The sequence below is a fragment of the Camelus ferus genome, chromosome 8 (assembly GCF_009834535.1).
Source record: "Camelus ferus isolate YT-003-E chromosome 8, BCGSAC_Cfer_1.0, whole genome shotgun sequence".
In the NCBI taxonomy this organism is placed as follows: domain Eukaryota; kingdom Metazoa; phylum Chordata; class Mammalia; order Artiodactyla; family Camelidae; genus Camelus; species Camelus ferus.
This window is the reverse complement of record NC_045703.1, coordinates 74,028,204-74,054,025: the sequence shown is the minus strand read 5'-3', so window position 1 is coordinate 74,054,025 and position 25,822 is coordinate 74,028,204. Positions and strand designations below refer to the sequence as shown.

General features: G+C 41.9%; 2 protein-coding genes across 11 annotated transcripts in view; one reads left to right on the top strand and one right to left on the bottom strand.

The window, feature by feature from the left end:
- The window catches only part of ERMARD (ER membrane associated RNA degradation), a 28,566-nt gene extending 23,785 nt beyond the window's left edge, over window positions 1-4,781 (bottom strand). For all 9 annotated transcript variants that reach the window (XR_004322167.1, XM_032485394.1, XM_032485397.1 and 6 more), the window contains exons 1-4: window positions 4,723-4,781; window positions 2,600-2,768; window positions 1,120-1,259; window positions 33-134 (exon numbers count right to left, since the gene is read on the bottom strand). Coding sequence is in view for 8 of the 9 variants with exons in the window: in XM_032485394.1 (XP_032341285.1) it covers window positions 33-134; window positions 1,120-1,259; window positions 2,600-2,768; window positions 4,723-4,728 (417 nt within the window). In the remaining variant the exon portion in view is untranslated. The remainder of the gene's footprint in view (window positions 1-32; window positions 135-1,119; window positions 1,260-2,599; window positions 2,769-4,722) is intronic.
- Window positions 4,782-4,831: 50 nt separating this feature from the next.
- On the top strand, window positions 4,832-24,332 carry TCTE3 (t-complex-associated-testis-expressed 3). Of its 2 annotated transcripts, XM_006183552.3 has the most exons (4): window positions 4,832-5,000; window positions 16,565-16,771; window positions 19,133-19,291; window positions 21,282-24,332. In XM_006183552.3, the coding sequence occupies exons 1-4, from the start codon at window positions 4,887-4,889 to the stop codon at window positions 21,390-21,392; spliced, it is 591 nt and encodes a 196-aa protein (XP_006183614.2). In that variant the 5' UTR covers window positions 4,832-4,886; the 3' UTR covers window positions 21,393-24,332. The 2 variants fall into 2 exon arrangements, 1 of the variants encoding a protein (XP_006183614.2); XR_004322168.1 differs by lacking the exon at window positions 19,133-19,291 and having other exon boundaries at window positions 4,864-5,116; window positions 21,282-21,402.
- The last annotated feature ends 1,490 nt before the right edge of the window (window positions 24,333-25,822 follow it).

Sequence of the window (25,822 nt, the reverse complement as noted above, 5' to 3'; positions counted from 1 at the left end):
CGGACCAGCAAGGAGAGCGCTCTCACACTCACATCACCCAGGGCTCGTTCCAGACACGACGTTAGTTTCATCAAGCTCAGAGACACAGCAGGAGACTCAAGACTGTCCAAGGTGTCCATTATTTCAGGAAATAACTGTTTAGAGTAAGAGACGTATGTTAGAATTTGTGTTCAATAAGCATTATTTCTCAAAGTCACTATACTACTAATGAAATTCAAACCACATTCTTTTGTAAGAATATAACAACATGTAAGAAAACAAGGAAAATGTTTCACTATCTAAGGAGTTTTTTGAAAGTTCTTCCTTCCTTTTTTTTTTTTTAATGTCGGTACTGGGGATCAAACCCAGGACCTCATGCATGCTAAGCACGTGCTCTACCACTGAGCTAAACCCACCCTCCAAAAGTTCTCTCCTCCTTTGAATGTTTATTAAAAGCAATAAATCTGGCATAGTTGTAAACTGAAAGGTCAAGTATTTCGACTTAAATCTATTTTCCCATTTGGGTTAGTTCTTGGATAAACATCAGGTAGGTCACCCTGCCACCTAAAAGAGCTACACACAGGGAGAAGGGAAGGTCCCACCACCCTGCATTAGGAAATCCCAAGTAACTCAGAGTTTAACTGTTTACAGCTACTGCTCGACTGTAAGCATCCAATGTGCCAAATGCAATGGTTCATTTGAACCAACCATCAAATCAACCGAAACAAGGCTGGGACCCTAGGCTGCCCCCCCCACTTCCACCTCCCTCAGCAAACCCAAGAATCCTCACCTCCTGGCTCCAGGCCCCCTGTCTCAGGAACAACTTACTATCCATCTACAGGGTCTTTCTCTTCTTTCCGGAGCCATCCATGTTCCTCTGTCCCAGGACCAGCACCCATGCACCAACCACCTCCCTAAACCCCAATCCTGACACTGCCTCAAACTTCCTTTGCTCAAAGGAAGTCTCTCAGCTCAGGCTTTGCGGACTCTGCACAGCAGCCCCACCCTTCCTCGCAACACTCAAGCCTCCTCCCAGTTGAGGGCCTGCAGGGTGGAGGACACCCCTTTGAAATCAGTATTAGGGCCTCTACATGGAATCTGCAAAGTCTTTTATTTCTAAAGGTTGTTCAAAAGCCAAACCTCCGGAACACCCGTCCACTGGAACCATGGTGCGTATCGAACTTCAAACTGCGCCTTGCTCAGAGACAGCAAGTGCAAGTGGACAGCCTCACACACGGGGCCCAGCAGCCGCACGCTGCCCCCGAGATCCAGACCCTGCGCTTTAAGGATAAGAAAACAAGTGTTAGCGCCACAGCTCCCTATCCAGCGAGGAAAATGCCTACATCATCAAAGAAAAAGTGCTTTAATCATGAAACTTTCACAAAATTGACAACCAGTTTATAACTGAACTTACAATAAAGATGTTCAGAGGTTGTTGGAAATAAGTTACACAGTGTTTATCTGATTATAAAAGAACAACATACTATCAATAGAGTTTGGAAAATACAGAAGAGTTCCAATAAGAGAAAACGTATTTTTTCAATTTCTTTATATGTACAATTTGTACAAAATCAGGTTCATACCATATATATAATCCTGTAACCTGATTTTTTTAATGTAACACTATTCGACTGAGATTTCCAATGACATTAACTATCTTGAGACACATTTATAATATGAATTTTTTTTGGTCTTGTTTTTTTTGGTAAGTTTGGCTGAAACTTCACATGGTTCAGACCAAAACTATAAAACAGTGAAAGTCTCCCTCCTGCACACCGTTCTCCTTCCTGATGCAGCTGTTACAAATTCCTTGGCTGGATTTAGAAATATTTATAGACACACAAACAAATAACAGAGACATGTGCTCCTTCTGTTCTTTCACTCAGCCACATAGCTCAGAGAGATTTCTGGATCAGAAAGATGGGCCTCCTCACTCTTTTTAACCACTGCATAATATTCCATTGCATGCCTCTTTTTTTTTTCCCCCTCCCCTCATAATTTACTTAACTTCTACTGCTCGACAGTAGGCTATTTCCAGTGTTTCTTCTTTTATTTTTTTTTCTATTACAAAGCACTGCAAGGAGTAGCTGTGTACAGACACCTGTCCACACCCGAGAGTGTGCCTGTCCTGTATGCTCTGGGGCAGAATTACAGAGCCAGAGCACCTTCGCTTGTAAGTTATATAACCATTATTTAATCTCCCAACCCACATCCCTGCTTCAAACAACGTACAAGAATGCCTGGAAGACACTTAAAATAACTGCACATATCACTGGTCATTTCATACCTCAATTCACATGATATGCTTTCTTCCCTTTCCCATCTGGACTACTGGCCTCGAGCTGAGAGCTCTGTCGTCCACAACCCTCAGCCCCTCGCTACCCCCCGCTACCCACTTTCTCCCGCGTGGCTGTCGGGCCAAGCTTCCCTTTAACTCTTCTCTGCTTCTGTGGCCTCATTCCCTCCCTTTTCACACCTATTCCTTTTCTCTTTCGAGTGAGGCTTGTATTATAACATCTTCTAACCCAAAAAGCAACGGTCAGAAAGGGAAATTTTACAGGCCACAGCATTTTCAATGGAACAGCACTGACGGATGTTTGGCAGCAGAGAAGGCACAAACCTGATTCTGTGTAAGTTAGACAGTCTGTGATGGTCTTCCAGCACACCTCACCATCCTGAGTTACAATACTGCTGATGTCGCGATTTTCCTGGACTTCAAACCCAAGTTTACAGATCATATCATGCACCGGGGGAGAAAGACACGTGGTAACAGGATCTTCTATTAATATCTGAAATACAGAACATAAAGCACACTGTTTAACAGTAAGTAAAAACAGATGAATATTAATTATATATTTAAGTCACAAGAAATCCTATTCTATCTCAAGTACAAAATATTCTTAGATATTAGCTGCTGTTAACACACTCTCCAGAGGCCATGCGAGCCATATGATTAGAACATTGTGATTAAATATTAACTAAAGATTGTTTACATAAACATTTTCAAGTAAATGTTTAAAGACTTAAAATTATTTTATAAATCATAATATTTATTAAGATAAGAGTTTACAGACATTCAGTACACTTTATGGAGAGTGCATTATTCCTTTCAGCATTCCTTTCCCATCCCAAAGTTATCTAAGTAAGCATTTTTTTAATGGGGAGTGGGAAAATAGAAAATCAAGCATAATGAATTAAAACAGGAGAAAAAAGCAAAACTCTGACCCCAAGTATGGTGTAAAAAGCAGCAAACCACACTGCTTTTCCATGAAGGATTAAATAAAACCAAATTCCCAGTAATTTCCCCCACATAACACTATAAACCTGCCAAGAAATCACACTCCGGGTCTAAAACTGAGCTGTAGTCCTGGAGCGACAGGTGACAGGCAGAAATGATATTTTTGCACAAAAGCCCATCTACCCCACTACTAAAGCGGGCCCTGGATATGACAACCGAAGTTGTAAGAAAGATCTCTCGTGATTGTTGACGCTGGATCAACCAAACAGTAAGATCCTGGAACAGAGAGACCAGGTCCTGCACAGTGTTATAACCCTGGCACACACTAAATGAAAAATAAGAGTTAAATAAAAGAGGGGCTCCTCCTATCCTGCGTTGAAATACACTCCTCCTGTTAAGTCTCCAAGACTGTCAGGTTTGGGGAATGACTATGTCCCACTCTCTACCAACAGACATACCACTCTATTAGTTGGCTTCTAGGTTAACCTTAAGCCGATACTCTCTTGGACAAGAAAAGGCCCTGCTGTTAATTAAGAAAGAAAATCTAACCTCAAATCAACAAATATTAGGTGCTGCAATGCTTTGCCACCCATGGCAGTTAAACACATTGTCCTGCGTGTCACTTAGGAACCGGCAAGTGTGCGCGTCGGCCCCCTCCCCTTCTGGTCCCTCAGGGTCCGTGCTAGCGCGGTGCTGCCACGGCCTGGCTTGAGCGCTAGAAAGACCTGAATTTGAATCCTTCCTCAGACTTTCTCCCTCTCGCCTTGAATAAATTACTTAACGTGGCTGAGGCTTTTAACTGCAACGCAGTGCCAAATATTACCACCTCCTAGCTTACAGTAATTAGAGATAATACTTGAAAAGCAGCTCGCACTGAGTACTCAAAAAGCAGTGGCTAGTGCTAAAACTTTTGACAGACGTTTGAGGGTTAATCCCCTGAGAGGAAAGTGAGTAAAACCCTTATTGTGAGGCGACCCCATAGAATCCCCTCTACACAGCCACCTAGTGACACCTTTGCGATTTAGTGTTTTTTTTTTTTTTAATCAAAATGGCCTTAAAATGTTCAATGTAATTTCAACGTGCAAGTGTGAACCCGGGGAGACTGCTACTCCGCAGTCCTTCCCACACGGCTTCGCGCGCCCCCAGATAACGCGTCCTCGGGGGCCAGGGCCACAGTCGGCATCACGCTGCAAGCAGCGGCGCGTTGCCTGCACGTCCCTGGCCCTGGACGCCCAGCTCCGGACGCCGTGGCTGCCGCACTGCAGGCCGCGAGCCCCCTCAGAGCGAGCAGGGCTCCACATCTGCTCCCACCCGGGGCCGGAGCGGGTCGGGGTGGGAAGGGTCCGGGCAGGGGCCCAGCCAGGGGAGGGCACGGCCGACCGTCTTGGTGGCGGCACAGGGGGCAGACGCCTCAAAGCCCGGGCACCCGCTGGGGCCGGGACAGTGTTTCCGCGCGCCCCACCCACAGAAGCGCGCCCCGGGACACCAGCTCCCCGCGACTCTACCTCCATGACTTCCGGCTCCAGCCCGCGGCGCCCAGGGATGACGTACGCCACGCCCTCCCGTCGGCGCACTTCCGGCTGGCACGGCGCAGGCGCGAGAGTGGCGCTCTCGCGGGAAGCGGCGAGGCGTTGGGGTGGCTCGGCGGGAGTCTGGAAGAGCAGCCGACATGGAGAAGCGGGGCCGGGGCCCGGGTGGGAAGTCGCCCTCTAACCCGGCGCCTCAGCAGCCGCTGGTGACGCCTCGGAGAGAGAGGAGGCCTAGCATGTTCGAGAAGGAGGCAGTGAGTGCGGAGACGCGGGACGAGGGACGCCCCTGGGCTGCAGAGCTCCGGCTTTGGCAGTGTAGACCCGAGGGCTCTGCGTTAACGGATGGAGGGGCTGCTTCGGTTCTCTTTAGGTTTGTTCGGCTTGCGGATTTCCTGAAAGTAGCCGAGGAGTATTGCTGCTCTTTCCAGAAATACGTACTTTTAGAATGTTTAGTGCCGTTGTACACCCCAGAGGCAGTTTTACCAGCCAAAATGAGTGTGTGCTGTGCCAAAAAAAAAAAAAAAAAAAAAAAACCCAAAAACAAAAAACTGATACACCAAGCAGAAAAATGAGATGCTTCGAGTTTTAAAAACAGCAGTTTCAGTATTTGAAGAACATATAACTAGCGAGAAAGTTAAATTGCAAATATTCTTTTCCTTGCTGTCTGAAATTAATGGAAAAGTGTCATTCAATATTACTGGTAGTATAACACAAGAATTTCCACAGGGCTATAGTCTGAAAACCATCTTAATATTATAGAGACTTTAAGAGAGAAAATAATTTGCCAAGGATACAAAACTGTAATGATGGAGCTGGGACTTCTGGTCCACTTGCCTATAACGATTTCTTTTCATACCTACTTCATGGGACTCACAATTAGCAGGATGAAGGAGAGAGAACAGGCAAAACACTAATTGTTGAAGATCCTGAAACATTTCAAGTAACAAAAAGAAACTCCCCACCCCCCCCCCCAAAATTCATGACAACGTTTCAGGTTCTAATGACTGTTCTTTTGATGTCTGCGTTTTACAGAGGAAAGAGAAACTAAAGGAGGAAAAGCAAACAGGCCAATTTTACATAACTACGAAAAAACACAGCAAGGCTAGAAATCTTAAGATGTTGGACTTCAAATTCATGCTCCCAGAAACTATGTTGTATTGCCTCGTAATAAGTCTGAGTAAGAGATGGGTCACCAGCAGTGATGAAGAATATTTCTATTTGGGGGCAAAGGTGCCTTATATAAACTTACTGCCTACTGAAGTTGTGAAGTATTGAAAAATGAGGAAGCCTGAATCCAAAAGGAGGGGACATGTAGGTACACTTGGTATGTCACCCAAATCTGGGGAATAGGAGACAAAGGCAATTTTTGCATATTTGGTATGTATGTGATCAGTCATAGCTGTCTTTAAAATCTGGGCTTCTATGGGGGGCGGGTTAGAAATTTGAATAGATCAATAATTGGGAAGAGACTGAGAAAGGATTTCACACTAGATGTGCCTGAGGGGAGTGAGTCACTAATTAGTCATTCCCAGCTTTCGGTAGCTGATAATTCTCAGGATCCTGAGCAGAGGAAAAATTAGGACACACAATTTAATCGTTACAAATGCCTTTTGATTTTATCTCTCCATCCATTTATTTTCCTTTAGTAGTAGCACCTCAGTTTTCCTTTGGAGAAGTAATTCATTCCCCACTGGATAGAGTTTTGTTGGGACTGTCAGTCACCTTCCTTTGCGGTGAGGATAAGATCAAAATTAGGCTAATTAGATGAACTCTTCCTAGAATAATGCAAGAAAGTGGTTGAGATTAATTTAAATTGAAGGTGGCATACTGAAATACCTCATGTGTCTGATTGTTTAGCCTTCTCTTCCATCCTGTGAGCTACTCCACATCTTTCCAATTAATTTCATATATGGCTAACAACAATCAGTTTCTGTTCCTTGCAACCAAAGATTCCAAAACCTTAAACAGATCACCAAAAATTGAAAGTCTGATTAGTCTCAATTGTGTGCATACATTTGAAAATCTTCAATACTAGCAAATAACATTTAGAAATACATTAATATAATGGCTTCTCATGGCCAAGCTCTTTTTTTCCCCCTAGGATTTTAAGTAGGCTCAACATAAGGAAATACCGTATCAATAGGTTAAATAATTAAACTCAGGTTGTTTTAGTAGATACCAAAAAGTTGATCATATATAAAACCTATTTCTAATTTTTAGAAGTGATTACTTCTAAAAAGATTCTTAAGGGATAAATATTCTTAATAAAGAGGCTACTAAATTAGAAGGCCAATATATATGAGAAAGAAATGCCAGAGATGAGAGTTTTCAGCATGTTAGAATCTGTTATTTTTAAACCACAAACACATGCTGTATCCCCAAGAGATTCGTTGCAGTTGGGAGCCACATTGATGGTACAATATGGTTGTATTCCTTGCATATATTGTGGTGGGGGAAGAAGACGGCAGTTACCCTAGGGAAGCATTCTATTAATCAAAAGGAACAAAATAAAGATTTTGTTTTTAATAGTTTTAGGGAGCTAATAATGCCTCTCTTCCCAACTAAAACATAAAGCAGTCTGACAGATGATCAAAACAGCAGGTTTATATCAAAATTAAGGATTTCTACTAACAGCCAACATGGAGTAATTCCTACCAGAAACTACAAAAAAAAAAAAACCCACAAAATTTAATTGTTTCCACTGGCTGGGTGTAAGGCAAGACAAGATAGTGATCTCTGGGTGAGGAAAAGCAGGAAAGGTAAGCTCCAGTATTTCCTCTAACTTACTGCCTGGTGAGAAATTCCAGCCTACACTTTATAGAGAGGTCTCCCTTAACTGAGAGTGATTTGGGAGTCAGGGTAGGTCAAGGTGACATGAGTCTATAGAGTAAAGTATTAAAGAGAAGAGTACTGTACAAACAGCTCCAAAGATCTGCAGAGGATTTTCCTCAAGTCTTCAGCTTAGTGCACTAGTGCATCTAGTGAGGAAGTGACCCATGGCTAGAGAAAGAACCACCCAAAGGGAGCAGAAAAAAATCCTTGGGACTCACACAAAATAGTCTCCTCCCCCCACCAGTAAGAGTGGAAAGCTTTGTAAATCATAGGGCATTGGTTAGCATGCTAAGAAGTATTGTCTCAGTATGGGGGGGGGGGGGGCGGCGCGGCACAAATAGCCCTAAATTTAAAGATTTCTCTAATCTGGCCTATCAAAGCTTAAAGACAAGCCTCAGGAAGATTACAGTGTTTCCAAGTTACTACATTCTAGAAGAAAGCTCAAGAATACTTACAGGAATACAAAAATAGACAGCAAACAAGAAGGTAAAATTCACAGTGTCTGGTATTTAAATAGCATACCTGCAAAGAAGCAGGAAGATACAACTCACAATGGAGAGAAGAAACAATTAAAAAATACCCAGGAATGATGCAAAGATAGAACTAGTATAAAAGAACACTGAAGCAGTTATTATAAAACTGTTTTATAATATATATATATATATATGTATATATATAAAATCGCATTAAAGCAGTTATAAAATAATATAAAACAGTTAATATTACATTCTGTATGTTCAAGTGTGAGAAGAAAAGATGGGCATGGTAAATCCAAATCAAACCTCTACAGATGAAAAATACAGTGTCAGAAATGTAATAGTAATAGTAAACTGAGTGGAATTAACAGCAGATTTGACACTGTGTAACAATATTACTGAATTTAGAGACAGCAGTAGAAAACCTAAAAAAAAAAAAAGTTAGACATCAATGAGCTATGGGGAAATTTCAGGCAAAAATTTATAATCTGGAGTACCCAGGTGAGGAGAGGGGACAGACAAAATAATTGAAGAAATAATGAGAAGTTTCCAAGTTTGATGAAAACTATAAACCCACAAATCCAAGATGAGTGGAATTCAAGCACAAGATTCATGATTTGAAGGTAGACTGCAATAAGTGAAAGATATATACTACATGCCTCAAAACCACCAGTGGGAAAGATTAAAGCTAATAGGCCAACAAATTAAACATTTAATTCAAAAGAAAGCTTTAAAAATAAAGGGAACAAAAACCAGTATGATGGGTTTAAACAGAATCATGCCAACCACATTAAATGTTATAAACATGCCAGTAAAGTTTTAAGAGATTGTCAGATTGGTTATAGAAGCAAGGTGAAACTATATACTGTCTACAAAAAACACAATTTAAATATAAAGGTTCAAATAGGTTAAAATGAGAATGATGGAAAAAGATATACCATGTGAACACACATCAGAAGAAAGCTGGAGTGCATGTATTAATGTTAAAGTACATTTCTGTACAATATGAGAGATAAAGAGGGTCCATTTCATAATAGTAAGAGATCAATTCATCAAAAAGACAGAAATCCCAAATGTTTATGCACCAAAAATCAGCTTTGAAATACAGGAAGCAAAAATTTCATGTATTTGTTCCTGCAGAAATAGACATGAATAATTACAGTTGGCAATTTCAATACCGGTCTTGATCCCTATCTGTTCCTCTGCCTATGTCTGTCTTTCAATAATTGATAAAAACAAGTAGACAAGAAGGTAGTAAGGATATAAAAGACACAAATACTAAAATCCAACTGAAGTTAGTGGACTTTTATCTAATACTCAATGCAACCACAGCTGAATAAATGTTCTTTAGAAGTGCACGTGAAACACTAAGATAGAATATGTCCTGGGGCATAAAACAGTTCTCAATAACTTTAAAGGAATTTAGATCATACAAAGTATGTTCTCTGACCACAATGAAATAAATTAAAAATTATCAACTGTAAGATTTTTGGAAAGTCACAAATTGCCTGAAAATTAAATGACACACTTCTAAGTATCCTGTGGCTAAAAGAAGAAAACGAAGTATTTAAAAATGAATGAAAATGAAAATACAACATTTCAAAAATTGTAGTATGTAGCTAAAGCAGTACTCATGGATTTTATAGTCCTAAATACCTGTATTAGATTTCAAATCAATATTTCAACCATCAGCACATATTTTAAAAAGCAAACAACTCTAAGCCAAAAAAGGAGATAAAAATGAGTGGAAATCAATGAAACCAATGAAATAGTAAAGTGAAAAACAATACAGAAAATCAATGAAACCAAAGATATTTTGGAAAGATCAATATAGTTGATAAACCTCCAATCCAGAGGTTGGCAAATAAATTGGTGGGTCAAATCTGGCTCGCAGTCTATTTCTGTACAGCCTGTGAGCTAAAAATTGTATGTTTTAAAGGGTTATTTGAAAAGCACTAGAGGGTGATGGAGGATGGAATATGGGAAAAGGACATTATTTGGCCCACAGTGCCTAAGATATTTACTAGCTGGCCTTTTGCAGAAAAACTTTGCCAACTCTTGCTCAATCCAGACTAATCAGAAAGGAAAAAAAAAAAAAAAGACATCATTAATACCAGATTTGAAAGGGGGGAATCACTACGGACCCAAAAGAACTTAAATGGATCAGAAGGAAATATTAAGAACAACTGTAATCATAAATTCAACAACTTGGATGAGATGCGTAAATTCGTTGAAAGATACTATTGTGAGCTGACTTGTGTTCCCTTAGAATGCTTATGTTGAAGCCCTAAGCCCCCCAGCACCTCAGAATGTGAGTGTATGTGGAGATAGGGCCTTAAGAAGTAAGTTAAAATGAAGCTGTTACGGTATGCCTTTAACCAATCTGGTCGGTGTCCTTATAAGAGGAGGTTAGGACACAGACAGACCAAGGCCAAGTATGCACGTAGGGATGACTGAAAGGGCAGGAAAAGAGCAGCCATCTGCAAAAGAGAAGCCTCCGGAAAAAGTCCTGTTGGCACCTTGATCATGGACTTCTGGCCTCCAGAATGTTGAGCAAATAAATTTCTGTCTGGTCTGTGATACTCTGTTGTGGCTGCTCTAAGAGAAAAGAAATATATAGTCACAAGCTACTGAAGTTCACTCAAGAAATAATAGATACACTGAATAGCCCCTATATCTGTTAAAGAAAATGAATCTGTAATGTAGTTTAAAACCTTCCCATAAAGAAAACTCCAGGCCCAGATGGCTTTCCTGGTGAATTTCTACCATATATTATAAAGTGTTCTGGAAAGTTGAAAAAAGACTTTTCCCCTATCCTTCTTAACAGGTCAGCATTACTTTGCTATTGAAACCAAAGTCATAACAAGAAAACAGACTAATATTCATGAACATAGATGCAAAAGTTTTTGCCAAAATTACAGCTAATTAAATCCAACAATATACAGGAAGAATAGAATATATATGCTGTGCCCAACACAGGAACACCTAAATATGTAAGGCAAATATTAACATTCCTAAAGGGAGCAATAGACAGCAGCACAATAATAGTAGAGGATTTTAATACCCTACTTGCATCAATGGGTAGATCATCTGGACATAAAATCAATAAGGAAACATTGGTCTTTAGTGACACTAGACCAGATGGACTTAGCAGATATATATAGAGAGAATGTTTCATTCAAAAGCAGCAGGGTACACTTTCTTCTCAAGTACACCTGGAACATTCTCCAGGATAGATCACACTTTAGGCCACAAAGCAAGTCTTAATAAGTTTAAGAGGATTGAAATATCAAGTATCTTTATGAAGCAAAATGATATGAAACTAGAAATACAAAAAGAAAACTGGGAAACTCCCAAGTATGTGGAGATTAAACAGCATGCTAATGAGCAGCCAACGGGTCAATGAAGAAATCAAAAGAGAAATAAAAAAACACCTTGAGACAAATTAAAATGGAAATACAATGTAACAAAATTTACGTGGTGTAGCAAAAGCAATTCTAAGGTGGAAATCCATATGATAAATGCCTACCTCAAGAAATAAGAAGAATCTCAAACAACCTAACTACATCTCAAAGAATGAGAAAAAGAAGAACAAAGTCCAACATTAGTAGAAGGAATGAAATAATGAAGATCAGAGTGGAAATAAATAGACACTAAAAAAAAAAAAATAGAAAAGATCAGTGAAACTAAGAGCTGATTCTGTAAAAAGATAAACAAAATTGACATACCTTTTGTTCAATTGACCAAGACCTGAGAGAAGACTCGAATAAAATCAGAATTACAATTGATATAGCAAAAATACAAAAGATTGTAAGAGATCACTATACCAAGAATTTCAACAACCTAGAAGAAATGGGTAAATTCCTAGAAACATACAAACTTCCAAGACTGAATCATGAAGAAATAGAAAATCTGAATTGACCAATTACTAGGAAGCAGATTGAATCAAAATTGAAAACCTCCCCAAAAGTCCAGGACCAGATGTCTTCACTGGTGGATTCTACCAAATATTCAAAGAAGAATGGAATCAAACTTCTTAAACTCTTCCAAAAAATAGAAGATGAGGAAATACTTCCAAGCTCATTTTCAAGGTCAGTATTACCCTGATATCAAAACCAGTCAAGGATACCACAATAAAGGAAAATTATAGGCCAATATTCCTGATGAACATACATGCAAAAATCCTCAACAAAATATTAACAAATTGAATTTAACAGTACATTTAAAAGATAATGCATCATGATCATGGAATTTGTTCCAGGGATGCAAAGTTGGTTCAACATCTGCAAATCCATCAGTGTGATACAGCACATTAACAAAATGAAGGATAAAAATCACATGGTCATCAAAATACATGCAGAAAAAGCTTCAACAAAAATTAACACCCATTTATGATTTTTAAAAAAAAATCTCTAAACAAAGTGGCTGAAGAGGTAATGTATCAACATAATAAAGGCCATATATGAGAAGCCTACAACTAACATGATACTCAATGGTGAAAGGCTCAAAGCTTTTCCCCTAAGATCAGGAACAAGACAAGATGCCCACTTGAGACACTTATTCAACATATTACTGCAAGCTCTAGACAGAAAAATTAAGTGAGAAAAAGAAATTGAAGGCATTCAAATTGGAAAGTAAGAAGTAAATTGTCACTATTTATATGACATGACATTATACGTAGAAAACCCCAAAGACTCTACCAAAAACCTAGAACTAACAAATTCAGTAAAGTGTCAGGATACAAAATCAATACTAATAGTGTACCAATAGTGAACTACAAAAAAGAAATTAAGGAAACATTCCCACTTATAATTGCATTAAAAAGAATGAAATATCTAGAAATAACTTGTGCACTGAAAACTGGTATGTTAAAGGAAAAAAATTGAAGAAGATGTAAATAAATAGAAATATATTCCATGTTCATGGACTGGAAGAATTAATATTGTTAAAATTTTCATAGTATCTAAAGAATCTCCAAATTCAATACAACTCCTATCAAAATTCCTGACATTTTTTCACAGAAAAAGGACAAACAATCCTAAAATTTGAAATCCTAAAACCCACTAAAGACCCCAAACAGCCAAAGCAATTCTGAGCAAAGCTGGTGTCAACATGTTCCCTGATTTCAAACTATATTGCAAAGCTGTAGTAATCAAAACAATATGGTATTGGCATTAACACAGACACAAAAATTAATGGAACACAATATAGTGTTTAGAAATAAGTTCATGCATATATAGTCAGTTAATTTATGGCAAAGAAACTAAGACTATATATATAGTAGGGGAAAGATAGTCTATTCAATGCATGATGTTGGGAAAACTGGACAGCCACATACAAAAGAATAGAACTGGACCACTATCTTATGCCACAAACAAAATAAACTCAAAATGACTACAGACTTGACTAGAACTGAAATCATAAAGCTCCTAGAAGAAAATGTAGATGATAATTCCATTGACCTTGGCCTTGGTGATTAATTTTTGGATTTGACTGCAGAAGCAAAAATAAACGAGTTGAACTACAGCAAACTGAAAAGCTTCTGCACAGCAAAGGTAATCAACAAACTGAAAAGACAACCTACGGAGTGGGAGAAATTATTTGCAAGTCATATATCGGATAAGGGGTTAATATCCAAAATATATAAAGAACTGATACAACTCAGTAGCAGAAACAGTGACAATAAGCAATGTGATTAAAAATGGGCAGAAGATCTGAATAGGTATTTTTCAAAGAAGACATACAAATGGTCAAAAGTTACGTGAAAAGATGCTTAACATCATTAGTCATCAGGAAAATAGTAAATCAAAACTCACACCTATTAGAATGGCTGTTACCAAAAAAAAAGTGTTGATGAGGATGTAGAGACAAAAGAACATTTGTGCACTGTTGTTAGGAAATTCATGCAGTCACTATGGAAAACAGTAGGGAGGGTCCTCAAAAAATTAAAAATAGAACTACCATATGATCCAGCAATTCCACTTCTGGATATTTATCTGAAGAAAACAAAAACACTAATTCAAAAAGATAAATGCACCTCCATGTTCATTACAGCACTGTCTTCAATAGCCAAGACATGGAAACTACCTACATGTCTACTGATGGATGAATGGGTAAAGAAGCTGTGGCATATGTACATGCTGGAGTACTATTTAGTCATGAAAAGGAACGGAACCTTGCCATTTGCCACAACACAGATGGGCCTCAAGGGCATTACACTGAATAAGTGAGACAGAGAAAGACAAATACCATGTGATCTCTGTCATATATGGAAATACATATGTGGATTTGACTCCAGAAGCAAAAGTAAACAAGCAGAACTGCGGCAATATATATATAGAGAGAGAGAGAGTGAGGTCAGATACAGAGAAATAGGCTGGTGGTTGCCAGAAGCGGGGGGTATGGGGGGCAGGGTAGGCCAAATGGGTGAAGAGGGCTAAAAGGTACAAACTTCTAGTAAAAATAAATTAATTAATTAACAACTAATAATAATAATAATAAATGTCCAAGTGTGGTTTATTCCAAGAACGCAATGTTGGTTTACTATTCAAAAATCGATATAACTCACCATATTAACAAACCGTTAGGGATGAAAGATAGGCTGGAAAATGGTAACATTTGTACCTGAATTAAAGCAGCTCACCCAGTCATGGGCCTACTGGCCAATGACACTTACCTAAGATTACGTCCTATCTCTGCAAACAGATAATTCTTATATTCTTATAATCTTGTAATCAGATGCCAAGAGGAGAGCTAGGGAGATTCTGCACTAAAGATGGTCTCCTTCTTCCTAGCTCACTAATCAGATTAACTCCCTCAGAGAGGGACAAATTAGAGGACAAAGAAAGGGAAGTTGTTGCTCCAGTGACAGTTTCTGTCACACAGTAGCATCAGTGGTAGAGAATGATTGTTCTCCCATGCTGCTCCCTGTGAATGCGGGTTTTAGTAGATACATTTTCAAACTACCAGCCTACGTAGTAAGGTCTGAAAAAGGAAGAGGGGTGATAGAAATATGCGAGACTGTATTATGTCTATAGGAAAATCAAGACATAGTAAACATTCAAATTAGTAAAATTTTAATAGCTGGGCACAGCAGTATTTATATTAAAACAACACCTAAAAACATAAAACATGTTTTTAAATCACCTTAAACAGGATGTCAAAAAACATCAAAAGGATAAGTGCTTCAGAATAAACAGAAATTTTTGTAACATAAATTAATTGGAAATAAAAATTCTTCTATAAATGCAGGAGCAAATCATGTTCCTGTTTTGAAAAACTGTCATAAAGTTACGAAGTTATTTATGGTTAACAATATTTGTAAAAAGTCTTACAAAGCATAAATTACTATCTTCATTCAGTCCCTAATCTCCCTGTATTCACCAAACAGCAGCCGGAATAATCTTTTAAAACTGTGATTTAGAACATACCACATTCGCGTTTAAATTCTTTCATTGTCCCCGTTGTTCTGAGAAGAAATTCCAAATTCCTGCCCAAACTCTGCGTAGCCCTGCGTCCTGTGACCGCTCTGCCTCGCTCGGCACTTCAGACACACCAAGCACGCCTGTTTTCAGAGCATGCTCAGCTCTTGTTCCTAAGTCTTCATCCTTCCTGTTTTCTGGTCCTTTTAGGCTCCAGCCCAAACCTTACTTCAGAGGGCACTTTGATTATTCAGTCTGAATTAGTCCCTCATGATGACTTTCTATTAAGTCATGTGATTTTATTTTATAGCAATTACCACTATTTAAATTGGCTTATTCATTTCCCTGTGTACTTTTTAGTGTCTGTGAGTCCTCCTCCCCATTAGAAGGATAACTCCAGGAATGCGGATCTTGATTAAAGCAGTTAATTCTTGGCTGTTACAGTGAAGCTCACCACTGTAACTTCAGAGCCTCGCGTGCTTACTGAGCCATAGAAGGAACTAAATAAATAGCTCCTTAAGGAGTGTCGAATGTCATAGAATAAATGTGGAACAGCAAAAGCACGGAATGAGGTCTATGCCAAATCTTTGCACTTTTGCGATCTTTTCAACTGAAGACTTGCGAGTGTGTTATCTGAATAACTGTGTTATTCAAGGACAGATAAGCATAATGAGCTGTAAGAAGATAATAATGGAAAACCTCAGAGTAGGGAACATGGGGGGTTCTGTACACACCTGATACCTCGCCACCCGGTTGCCCTCTGAGTCCACGGAGTGTCTAGGTCTTTTGCATCTTCCATGAATATATGCATTCAAATTTGGGTTTATATTTATGTTTATAGATAAACAGATGATAGCTATATTCTTTTTCTTCTTTTACCAAATTGTTAGCCAGGAGCGAATCAGAGAGTGTAGAATTTAGCAACCACATAATCATAAAAGTCTGTTATAATTGGTTTCCAAGCTTGTGTCAGCCCTGTCCCACGCCACCAGGGTTCTTAAAACTGAAATTTCACTTTTCAGTTAAAAGAGTAATATGTGCCCCTCTCGCCCCTCCTCTGCTTCTCTCTCCCCTGCCCTGTCCTTTCAGTATGCACAGATTTTAAGAGAAAGACTGCGAGAATCCTTTCACGACGTTCAGTACGTAGAGCCTCCGTTTGAGGACTCAGCTGCTGATGTGGGGAAGGAATGGAAGAGCGCCCTGGCGAAGTTAAAGTTTGCTAACTCGTATCGAATGGAGCCATTGAAAAAATTCCAGGCTCATTCAGTAGAAACCAAAGTCCAGCAGGTACTAAAGGTAGGTTGACAGATACGTGCAATAGCAATAGCTTAGCGCTGAGGGCTTGGGAGCTGCGTTGAGATTTATGGCAGTGTAGTTACCCTGATTGATATTTTGTACCATTTATCTCTGAAAACATGAAAGTACTTTGTAGTCACACTCAATGATCTTCACGTTGACGCTATGATTAAAGCTAGATTAAAGGGAATATTCTTTCGCTATTTTATTTAACTCTTAATTATCCATAAATTATCTCGCAGCTTCCGTGTTTCTCCCATATTTGGAGGAATGAGTAAAAAAACAAATTGAATACGTGTATGTGTGTGAAAAACTGGTTCAGGACTAGACTATAAAACGCCTTAAGAATGGGCCGTCCCCAACTTACGCATAGGTTTTCTTCTCCCTTAAACTCGCTGGAACCTAAAGTTCATTTAAGACCGTTGTTTGAGACTTACACACGTTTTCAGGCTCGCCCCACAAAGCTTCTTCAGTTTTACGAAGCTGATTCTGTAATGCTCCTATTAACGCCAGCATTACTTGCGCTAGTTTTGGTATTGACAGCTGCCTCGTGTGGGCAGGAAGAACTCCCCTCACCGCCCTTCCCAGTGGGGCACCAAAGTAAGACGTCTCCAACCGGAGACTGCGCGTAAGAGGCCGCTGTTGCTGCGCCTCCTTTTCACCCCGGTCACAAGTCCGCCTTCAGGCACCGGCACCTTGTTGCTTCCGATGACCTGGCTCCCTTTGCGGGACCTCCCAGCCTAACCCCACCCCAGGGATCGTCTTAAATCCTCATCTTCAGACTACCTGCCCCCACCTCCAGTTTACAAAATGCATTCCTTTAGCAACAACAGATGTAAGCTAGCTTCTGGGGAAAAAATACATGTGTAAGGCATTTTGTATAAATGATTAACACCCCTTTAATTGTATCAAAGTTAATTCTTAGCTGAGTTAGCCTTTATTAATACAGAAGACCATTTAGGAAGCCCACCCTCCAACCTCCCTCCCCCACCACAGACATAGACACATTTCTAAACTGGACTAATAATGATCAGATAATACCTGGTAAAGATGTTAATGCTCATGGCTTTAGGAAATAAAGAAATTCAACTCAATTAATACAATAAAATAATTACTAAATACCTTCTCTCATCTAAACACTAATAGCAAGCATTTGTGATTTGAGTATGTATTTTGGTATGTGATTCACTCAGCCCTACCGCGTGGAGTGAGTTCAAGTTTACTGAATATAGTAGAATTTTACATTGTATTTACATATGATAATTTACAGGATTGCATTAAGCACAGTGGGGCCTGAAACAGCTACTGGATTTGCAGGTGAAAACGGGCCCCAAAAGAGGCCAGGGGTTTTCCTCCGGGTTAAGGGAACCTAGGACGCAGTTCTAGGCACAGAATGTGTGCACTGATAGGGTGTCGGTATTGGCCTAGACCAAGTGCTCAGTATTTATGAAAAAAGAACTCGTATGTAGATAAAACTTGGGATCAGTTCAGAAGAGAGAGAGAATGTTGCCATGTGTCCAAAGACAGAACCACAGCCAAATGCCTGAAGGAGCTAAGTGCTTCTAGTCCCGGTTCGGATCCAGAAGCACCAAGAAGGGAACCAGAATCAAAAGAAGGGTAATTTCTGTGGTTTCACTCACCTCAGTTAGCTAGCAGGCATCCATCTGTTATCACCACAGCCCAGAACGTCAGTTAATTTATCACTGGTCCAAGTCAACCATTCAGAGGCAGGTGCTATCTGCTCACCAGAAGGTCCAGGTCTGCTTTTGGTCTGTAGGAAAATGCAGTGCTTCCTTGCCCCCCTCTGTCTTCCCCAGCTGTGCATTAATTTACTGACAAACACGATGAGACGCTTTGATGTCCTTGTTACTCCTGGAGGCCCCAGAAAAAAGCAGTGGAGTGAGAAGCCACAGGGAGACGGTTAGAAAGAAGAAATGGCCTTTGATTTAGGAAGACAAGAACAACATTATGCAGGCTCTGGTTCCAAGGTTTGTTTTAGGAAAACCCAGATCTGAATTTTAGCAAATTTACACACTTGAAAAAGATTTTAGATTCCCTACATGAGAATTCCTGGAAGCTTTGTTTTAAAGTTCCTTTTGTGTCACCCTAATAACTGGTAGAGTAATCTAGTGAAGGAAAACTTACAGCCTAAAGGCTGGTAATATTAAGCAGCTGAACATACTTTAAAAACCAAACTAAATTTTCCTCAAAAGCATTCTTGAAATAAATTTTTAAGCATATCATTCATTTAGTATTATTTGGTTAGAAATATGTGTATTTTTCCAAAACTTATATTTAATAATTAGACACATTTTTACTTCAATTTTTATTTATAAAATATTTTTCTTAATTTTTTTAAAGGAAAGCCTTAAAGATGTCAAATACGATGATAAAGTCTTCTCTCATTTGTCGCTTGAATTAGCAGACCGAATATTGTCAGCGGTCAAAGAATTTGGGTACTATCGTTATAAGTTCATTATAAAAATCTTATTTATTCAAAAGACGGGTCAGGCAATCAACGTAAGTACCTCACTGCCGTGTCTCCCAGGTCCGCGTGTGCGGTCCCCGTAGTGACAGGGTTATGGTGATGTCCTGCAGGCGCTCCCAGTCTTGAACGGAAGGCTGCCTTTGTGAACTGTACTTCCTTTCATCGTGCATTATTTGAAAAATACTAACCTCGAAATGTCCATCTTCCATGGCTAATTTATTGAGTTGTGTGGCTGTGCTGTTCCATGCTCATTCCAGTTTTGACAATTTAAAGTCATTTACTAATTAACCAGCAAGTGTACTGAGGGCACCTAAGGGTAACGGTTCCGAGGAAAACACAGAAAATGACAAGCCATCGCCCACGACTCCCGGGAGTCTCGCTCTGGCCGGGGGGGGGGGGGGGGGGGTTGGGCAGCAGCACAGTCTGGAGTTAGGACAATAAGATGGTGAAGGTGTGTGGTGGCCTGGGGCTCAGGGTCCCCCTGGCCTGGACTGGAATCCTGCCCGTGGCTGGGACATGGTTTTCCTTCTGTAAAATAAGGGTGATAAAACCTACTCGCTAGGTTATTGTGAAGATTTAACAAGGTTAACTGTGTTAAAACCCTTGACGTAGTCTCCAGCCCAGAGGCCTCCCTCAGCAGAAAGGTACATTACTGTTACAGACAGACGAGAGCGCAGCATCCCCAGGGCTGTGCACTTCTAGTGAGGGACAGTGAGTGTGTGGGGGCTGGACACAGCCGGCAGGACTTCGTGGAGGAGTGGGCGGCACCTGGATGCAGGCGGGGGACTTGGACACAGAGGCTGCTGGCCTCATGACAGGCAGCCAGACCCCCAGGGTGGAGAGAGTTACACTGTGGGCTACATGCACTCAGGGATGAGACGCTTGCAGACGGTGACAAGTGCCCTCCAGACAGAGTGGCTCCTTGGGTCTGTCTGCAGACAGAGAAGGCCCCTGATGTCTAAATGACCCGGGGAGCTGGCTGGGCCAGAGGGCGGGGGGCGTCCAGGCCGGGCGCAGTGCGAAATGCTGAGGCCGGGCCGACTGGAGTGCCTGGTTGCCGCCAGAGGGTCTGCGGTGCAGGTGGGCAGCCCCAACCCAGAACTCAGCAGCCTAAAACTCCAGCCATCTGTCTGGCCATCATTCTGTGAGTCGCTCGGCCTGGATCAGCTGTTGGGATTTCTGCTGGTCTCGAGGGTTCACCTGAGCCGTCCGGTGACTCAGCTGGGCCCAGAGGGCCAAGATGGCCTCCTTTGTGCGTCCGACAGTTGGTGCTGCTGCTGGCTGGGCACTGGTTCTCCTGCACAGGAGCTGACATCCTCCAGTGGACTGAACAGGCTTCCTTACACGTGGGGGGCTCCTCCCCGCGGGCTGGGAGGTGAGAGCAGAGGGCCTCTCAAGGCCTTCCTTGGAGGTTGCACAGTGTTACGTTCGTCTGCTCAGACCAAATCCCAAGGCCAACTCACAGTCAAGGGGTGGAAAATAGACTCAACCTCTTGATGGGCAAAGCCACAGAGGATTTCTGACCATTTTTGATCCAGCACAGAAAAGTCAGACCGTGTAGGTGAAGCAAAGGATTTAGGATTTTCTCTGTAGCCTGCTGTGTAATCAGTGCCATTTCTTCATTTCCAGACAAGGTCACAGCAAACTTTCGTTTAAAAATCTTTCAAGGGTGGGAAGAGTAATTCCTTATTATGGACTATCACAGCAGAATGGCTCTGCATGCAGGACCTCCAGGCCCAAATTACAGGGTGCCTCCTGGACCTGCCCAGACACTCTGCTAAGGGAGTGTTAGTGTTCTCTCCCTGCGTCGGGTAACTACCAGCTCCAGTGAAAGAGAAGACAGACTCAGGAAGCATCACAATTAAGTCTTTTCAGGAAAGGGAAATTTGGACAAACTACTTGTCCAATGTAACTTTCTAAGATACTGACACATCTTTTTAAAAAATCATACTTGTATAGATTTTAAAATTACTTCTTAACGTGTTCAATCTAAAGTTGGCCTTCTAAAACTTTGTCCCGCAGGTTGCCAGTAGATGGATCTGGGATGTTGCATGGGACAGCTGGGTGGCCGTGAAACACGAAGCAGAAACCTATGTAGCCCTGGCCTTGGTGTTCGCACTTTATTGTGAATAGCTTGTTACGTGGGCTAAAGGACGTTTGCTTCTCAACTTTTCAAAAATACATGAAATCTGTAGATTTGTGAACCTCATAGTAGTTTTGATTAGCTATATTTTTATCTCCAATTGCAGCTTCTTAATTGTATTCTTTTTCACAACAAAGTAAATGCTGGATTTTTCCCTTCACACTTACTAGTTATCATATTTACTAACGTTGTATTACCCAAAGTATAGACGTCTAAGAGGTATGCTTACATGCTCATATATATGTATGTGAATATGTGAATGCTGGTAGTGGAATCATATGCAAACAGTATCATCCTTGTTAGAGTTAAGAAAGTTAGAATTCGCTACAGAAAATTATGACACAAATTAAGTGTCACCTTAAGTAAGTGTTAAGATAGATTTTTGGAAAACCTCCAAAAGCAGATGTATTTTGAACAGCATCTTAATATACTGCATGCATTCTTTTGAAAGGACTTACCAAGTTTGAAAGAAAGATGTTGATAGATTTAATGCTTCCCTAACGAGCACCTCCCCCTCCAATCAAAACACAAGTGTGCAGCCTGTTTGTTAGTCTATTAGCTAGGTTCTTGTTAGCTGCAAGACCCTAAAAACCTAACATAATTGTTAAAAAAGAAAAAAGGAGGAAATTTTTATTTCTCAGGCATTTGATCAAGAATCCAGGCTTCTTCTGTCTTCCCACCCTCTGCTCAGGCTTCTGCACACCTTTGTTTAACTCGATAGAATTTGATCGCGTCCCCAAGACTAAATCGGTGGTAGTTCGCCCCCTGGGGCAGGGGCTGGAGCTCACTTCCCTGAAGTGTGCGGCGGGAGTGCACACAGCCATAAACCCAAGCTCCTCTCAAGGCGGCAGGGGGTGGGCTTGGGGGAGGCAACCAGCAAGTCTGTGATAATTCATACAGTTTTCCTAGTTATAATCAGAACTGGAAAACCTAGGTCAGACTCAATGGACAGTAAAAAATACCATTAGTTGAATAATCTGTCTATAAACAGGAAAGCAGGAAGATTCAGGAGAGTTTCCTTTCACTTAGGAGTTATGATGAGCAGGGTGGCCCAGGACTGAGCTTCACACCACACAGTGTCGACGTGGTAGCTGCAGCCGAAAGAGTCTGCAAAACAGGACTTACCAGTCGCTACCCTTGGCCACAGAAGAAGTCAGTAACAACAAACCTAGGACAGAGCTCCTGTTCAGCGACGTGCCTTCCTGGTCGTGACAGTGCCCTGGCTAGGGTTTGCGCTGACTGTCCCATAAATGACTGCTGCTGAGCATGCTCACGCCTCCTCCCAGGGCCACGTGTGAATCAAGTTAGCCAACAGCTGCCAGGCACCTCTGGCCGGCCGGAGCGTGGCTGGAGCACTGCAGGTCCTGGAGTCGCGCCCCAGTACTCGCCCCGAGGCCCAGAGCTGCCTTAGCGCTGCTCCTCCTCCTGCCCTTCTCCCAACCCCCGCCCCCCACGGTTGTGAAACTCTACACTCTGAAGTGACTGAAAATCACCCCCCTTGCATCACTGCCGTGTCCCCCGCCGGGTCCTCACTTCTCTCACATCAGTTTCGGTGGTTGCTTTCTTCACTGTTTTCATCTGTTGACTGTTCTGTTGAACGTACGTGTTGTGCGTCTACCAAGTGCCAGGCCCTGTGTGAGAGGCAGAGTGTGGACCCGTGAGCAGAATGGGCAGGGCCCTTGTCTTCCCGGAGCCCTCCTGTGTCGGGGGCTGGCTTTAAGTAACTGTACCCCTATAAATGATGGCCAGTGCTTCGAAGGATGAGCCAGGGAGAAAACCCAGTGGACCTACTTTTCTTGGCCTCAAGCCTCATCTTCGCCATGAGACTGAAGATGTAACCATGTCAGAAGCATAACTCGGTTACATGGCTCCCTGCCTCAGGACCCCTCAGTCCTTCTTGGCTGCCTTTTGAGTTAATACAAACCCTTCTGCCTACTCTTGAGGTTCCAGGCTCTCCAGAATATAATACTCTGCTATTTCCTGAGGTTTAGTGGATTCCAGGCACATTATTAATACCTCTCATGCCAGCAGCACCGCTCACTGCCCACCCCACTCCTCCTCTCCCTTCTAATCCGGGCCGCACTAGGGGCCCTCCTGTGTGCACTCGTGAGATCTTGTGCACATTCCTGTCACTTCCCTCCTCCCACCACCAAGGCTCCTTCCCGCCCCTTCTCCTCCATGCTCCCCTGAGGCCTGCACCAGGACAGCCTCTGCCCCTCTACTGTCCAACTCCCCCTCCACCTCACGCGGGCAGCCACTCCACTGGAGCCTGTACGACTGTGCACCAGCCGTCGTGCCAAATAGTCAGGACGGTAACTTTTGAACCAACTTCCTGCTCTCATTAAGGACTCATCAGGATCCATCACATCAAGTGTCACATGAATGTTTACTTCAGTCACGACAGAAACCTGCACATCCCCTAATCCGATTCCCTGCTTCTCACAGTTTTTTTACTGACCTTCCCCCATGGTTCATAGAACTCCTCTCTACTCCCAGCCTCTCCTCCAGATGCATTTTGAGTTTCTTTCCTTAACCACAAACTGACTTGTCCCAGAGAAAGAGTCCCTGCGGCCTCCTACCTCTAATCCCTGATGCCTGGGAGCCAGAGGGACGGTCGGCACCTCTGCCCATGAAAAACTCCTGGAAGCTATGCCCTCAGGATGCACTGTGCCTTGCGCCTGTGTCGTTGACCCCACGTCCCTGCTCCTCCTGATTACTGAAAACTTGACCCACTCTCACAAAAGTCATCTCCACTCGACTCCTACCATCACCCTTTGTGACTTCAGTATCATGTAGGTAATCATCCGATGAGGCTGTTTTGCTTTGCACAAATTTTAGCCACTACAGTTCAGCTGGATTACACCAGTCCCCAACAACATGGTCCAGATTTAATTACCACAGTACCTTAGCTGAGGAGTTGCATGCAGGGCAAACTTCACAGCTGCGTCTTCAGTCCCCAGGTCCCTGCGTGAATAACAGACGGGCGTCAGGACTGTCTTTCAGTCTGCAGTTACTGTCACCACACGCCTGCTACTTAGCCCTTCAGGTCAGAAGACAGCAGAGCACGTGATTGTGTTGCCTCCTTGTCTACCAGGGACAAACCCACAACATGTTGTACAAAATAGGCCATCCAAAGAGGAAACTGGCCCGAAAAGACGAAAGTGCATCTAAGAAATAAGAAGTGATGATGCCAGAAATGAAACTGGATGTGACTAGGAAATCTGAGAATGACAACAGAAAAGCCACGACAGGACGGGAGCTAAGCCTGCAGGAGCGTCCTGCAGGCACCATGAGGGGAGAGTCTGACAAGTTGGAAACAAGGTGAGGTTGAGGCAACTTCTTTTAGTTTAAATTACTCTGGGAACAGGAAGCTGCATATGGTTGAGAAAGCCTTTCTTGGCTTTGGAGAGAAGACTGTGCTGTATCCGCTGTTCCGCATCTGCAGACTCAGCCAACCACGGGAGGCGTAGCACTGTAGTACGTACTCCTTGAAAAACCCGTGTGGAAGTGGACCCAAACAGTTCAAACCTGTGTTGTTCAAGCATCAACTGAAATAATGGGAATAATAATAAATAAAAAACTCAGTCAGTCTGAGGCCAGATCAATTCAGGCCAGTGCTGAAGTTAGTTGCTATGTTGATTACAAAGGACTGAAAAACAACCATTTTCTGCCACAGAGGCTGGTCCCGCCACTTTAGGTGCTGACGTGAACTGCTGCATGCTGGGCTCGCCGGCTGTGCTGCTGTGACGTGCACACCCTGATGCCACAGGTCGCTTATGACGGCCAGTGGTGTGGCAAAGGAATGAAGATGTCCTGGGAAGCAAGACTAAGGCGACTTCATGGCAAGGAAACTCGTGGGGATGTTTTACAGCACTGAAAATGAAAACGGTAAGATGCTGGAAGCCAACCCAAACTGGAAAAGAAGCATGACAGTTTATCAGGGCTCAGAAAAGATAGGTCACAGGATGAGAAGAAGGCAAGCACAATTCAGACTTCTGTTGGTAAAGTTTTTACAAAGAGTCTCAATGTTTCTCCTGTTTTAAGTTACAGTGTATTAAATAAATATGTTTCACAATTAAAAATTCTGTGTACATTTATAATTGGCAGTAAGGGAGTTTTTAATGTTTTAACAGAAGTTTTTTAAAGTCATAGAACAGAGTAATTTTCCTCTCTGATTAGTAAGATCACTTTGTATGGTTTCACTTCTGTGGTCATTTTTATAGTCTTGTGCTAACATGCAGAGCTAGTGTTGCCAGTGAGTAGGTTCTTGTCCAGTCGCAGAAAGAATTCAGAGACCAGACATGGAGGTTAAGAAACTAAAGTGAGGATTTATTAAGGGATGGATAGTCCACTCTCAAGGGAGAGAGGGCAGACTCAGGTGAGCAGCTGCTCTGGGTTTCTTTGGCAAGTTGGTTACAAA

Bases quoted from the DNA above. Each gene is read 5' to 3' on its own strand.
- TCTE3 (XM_006183552.3), top strand. From the start codon at position 4,887: ATGGAGAAGCGGGGCCGGGGCCCGGGTGGGAAGTCGCCCTCTAACCCG. The intron at 5,001-16,564 runs GTGAGTGCGGAG...CTGTCCTTTCAG, and splicing joins GCATGTTCGAGAAGGAGGCA to TATGCACAGATTTTAAGAGA. The intron at 16,772-19,132 runs GTAGGTTGACAG...ATTTTTTTAAAG, and splicing joins AAGTCCAGCAGGTACTAAAG to GAAAGCCTTAAAGATGTCAA.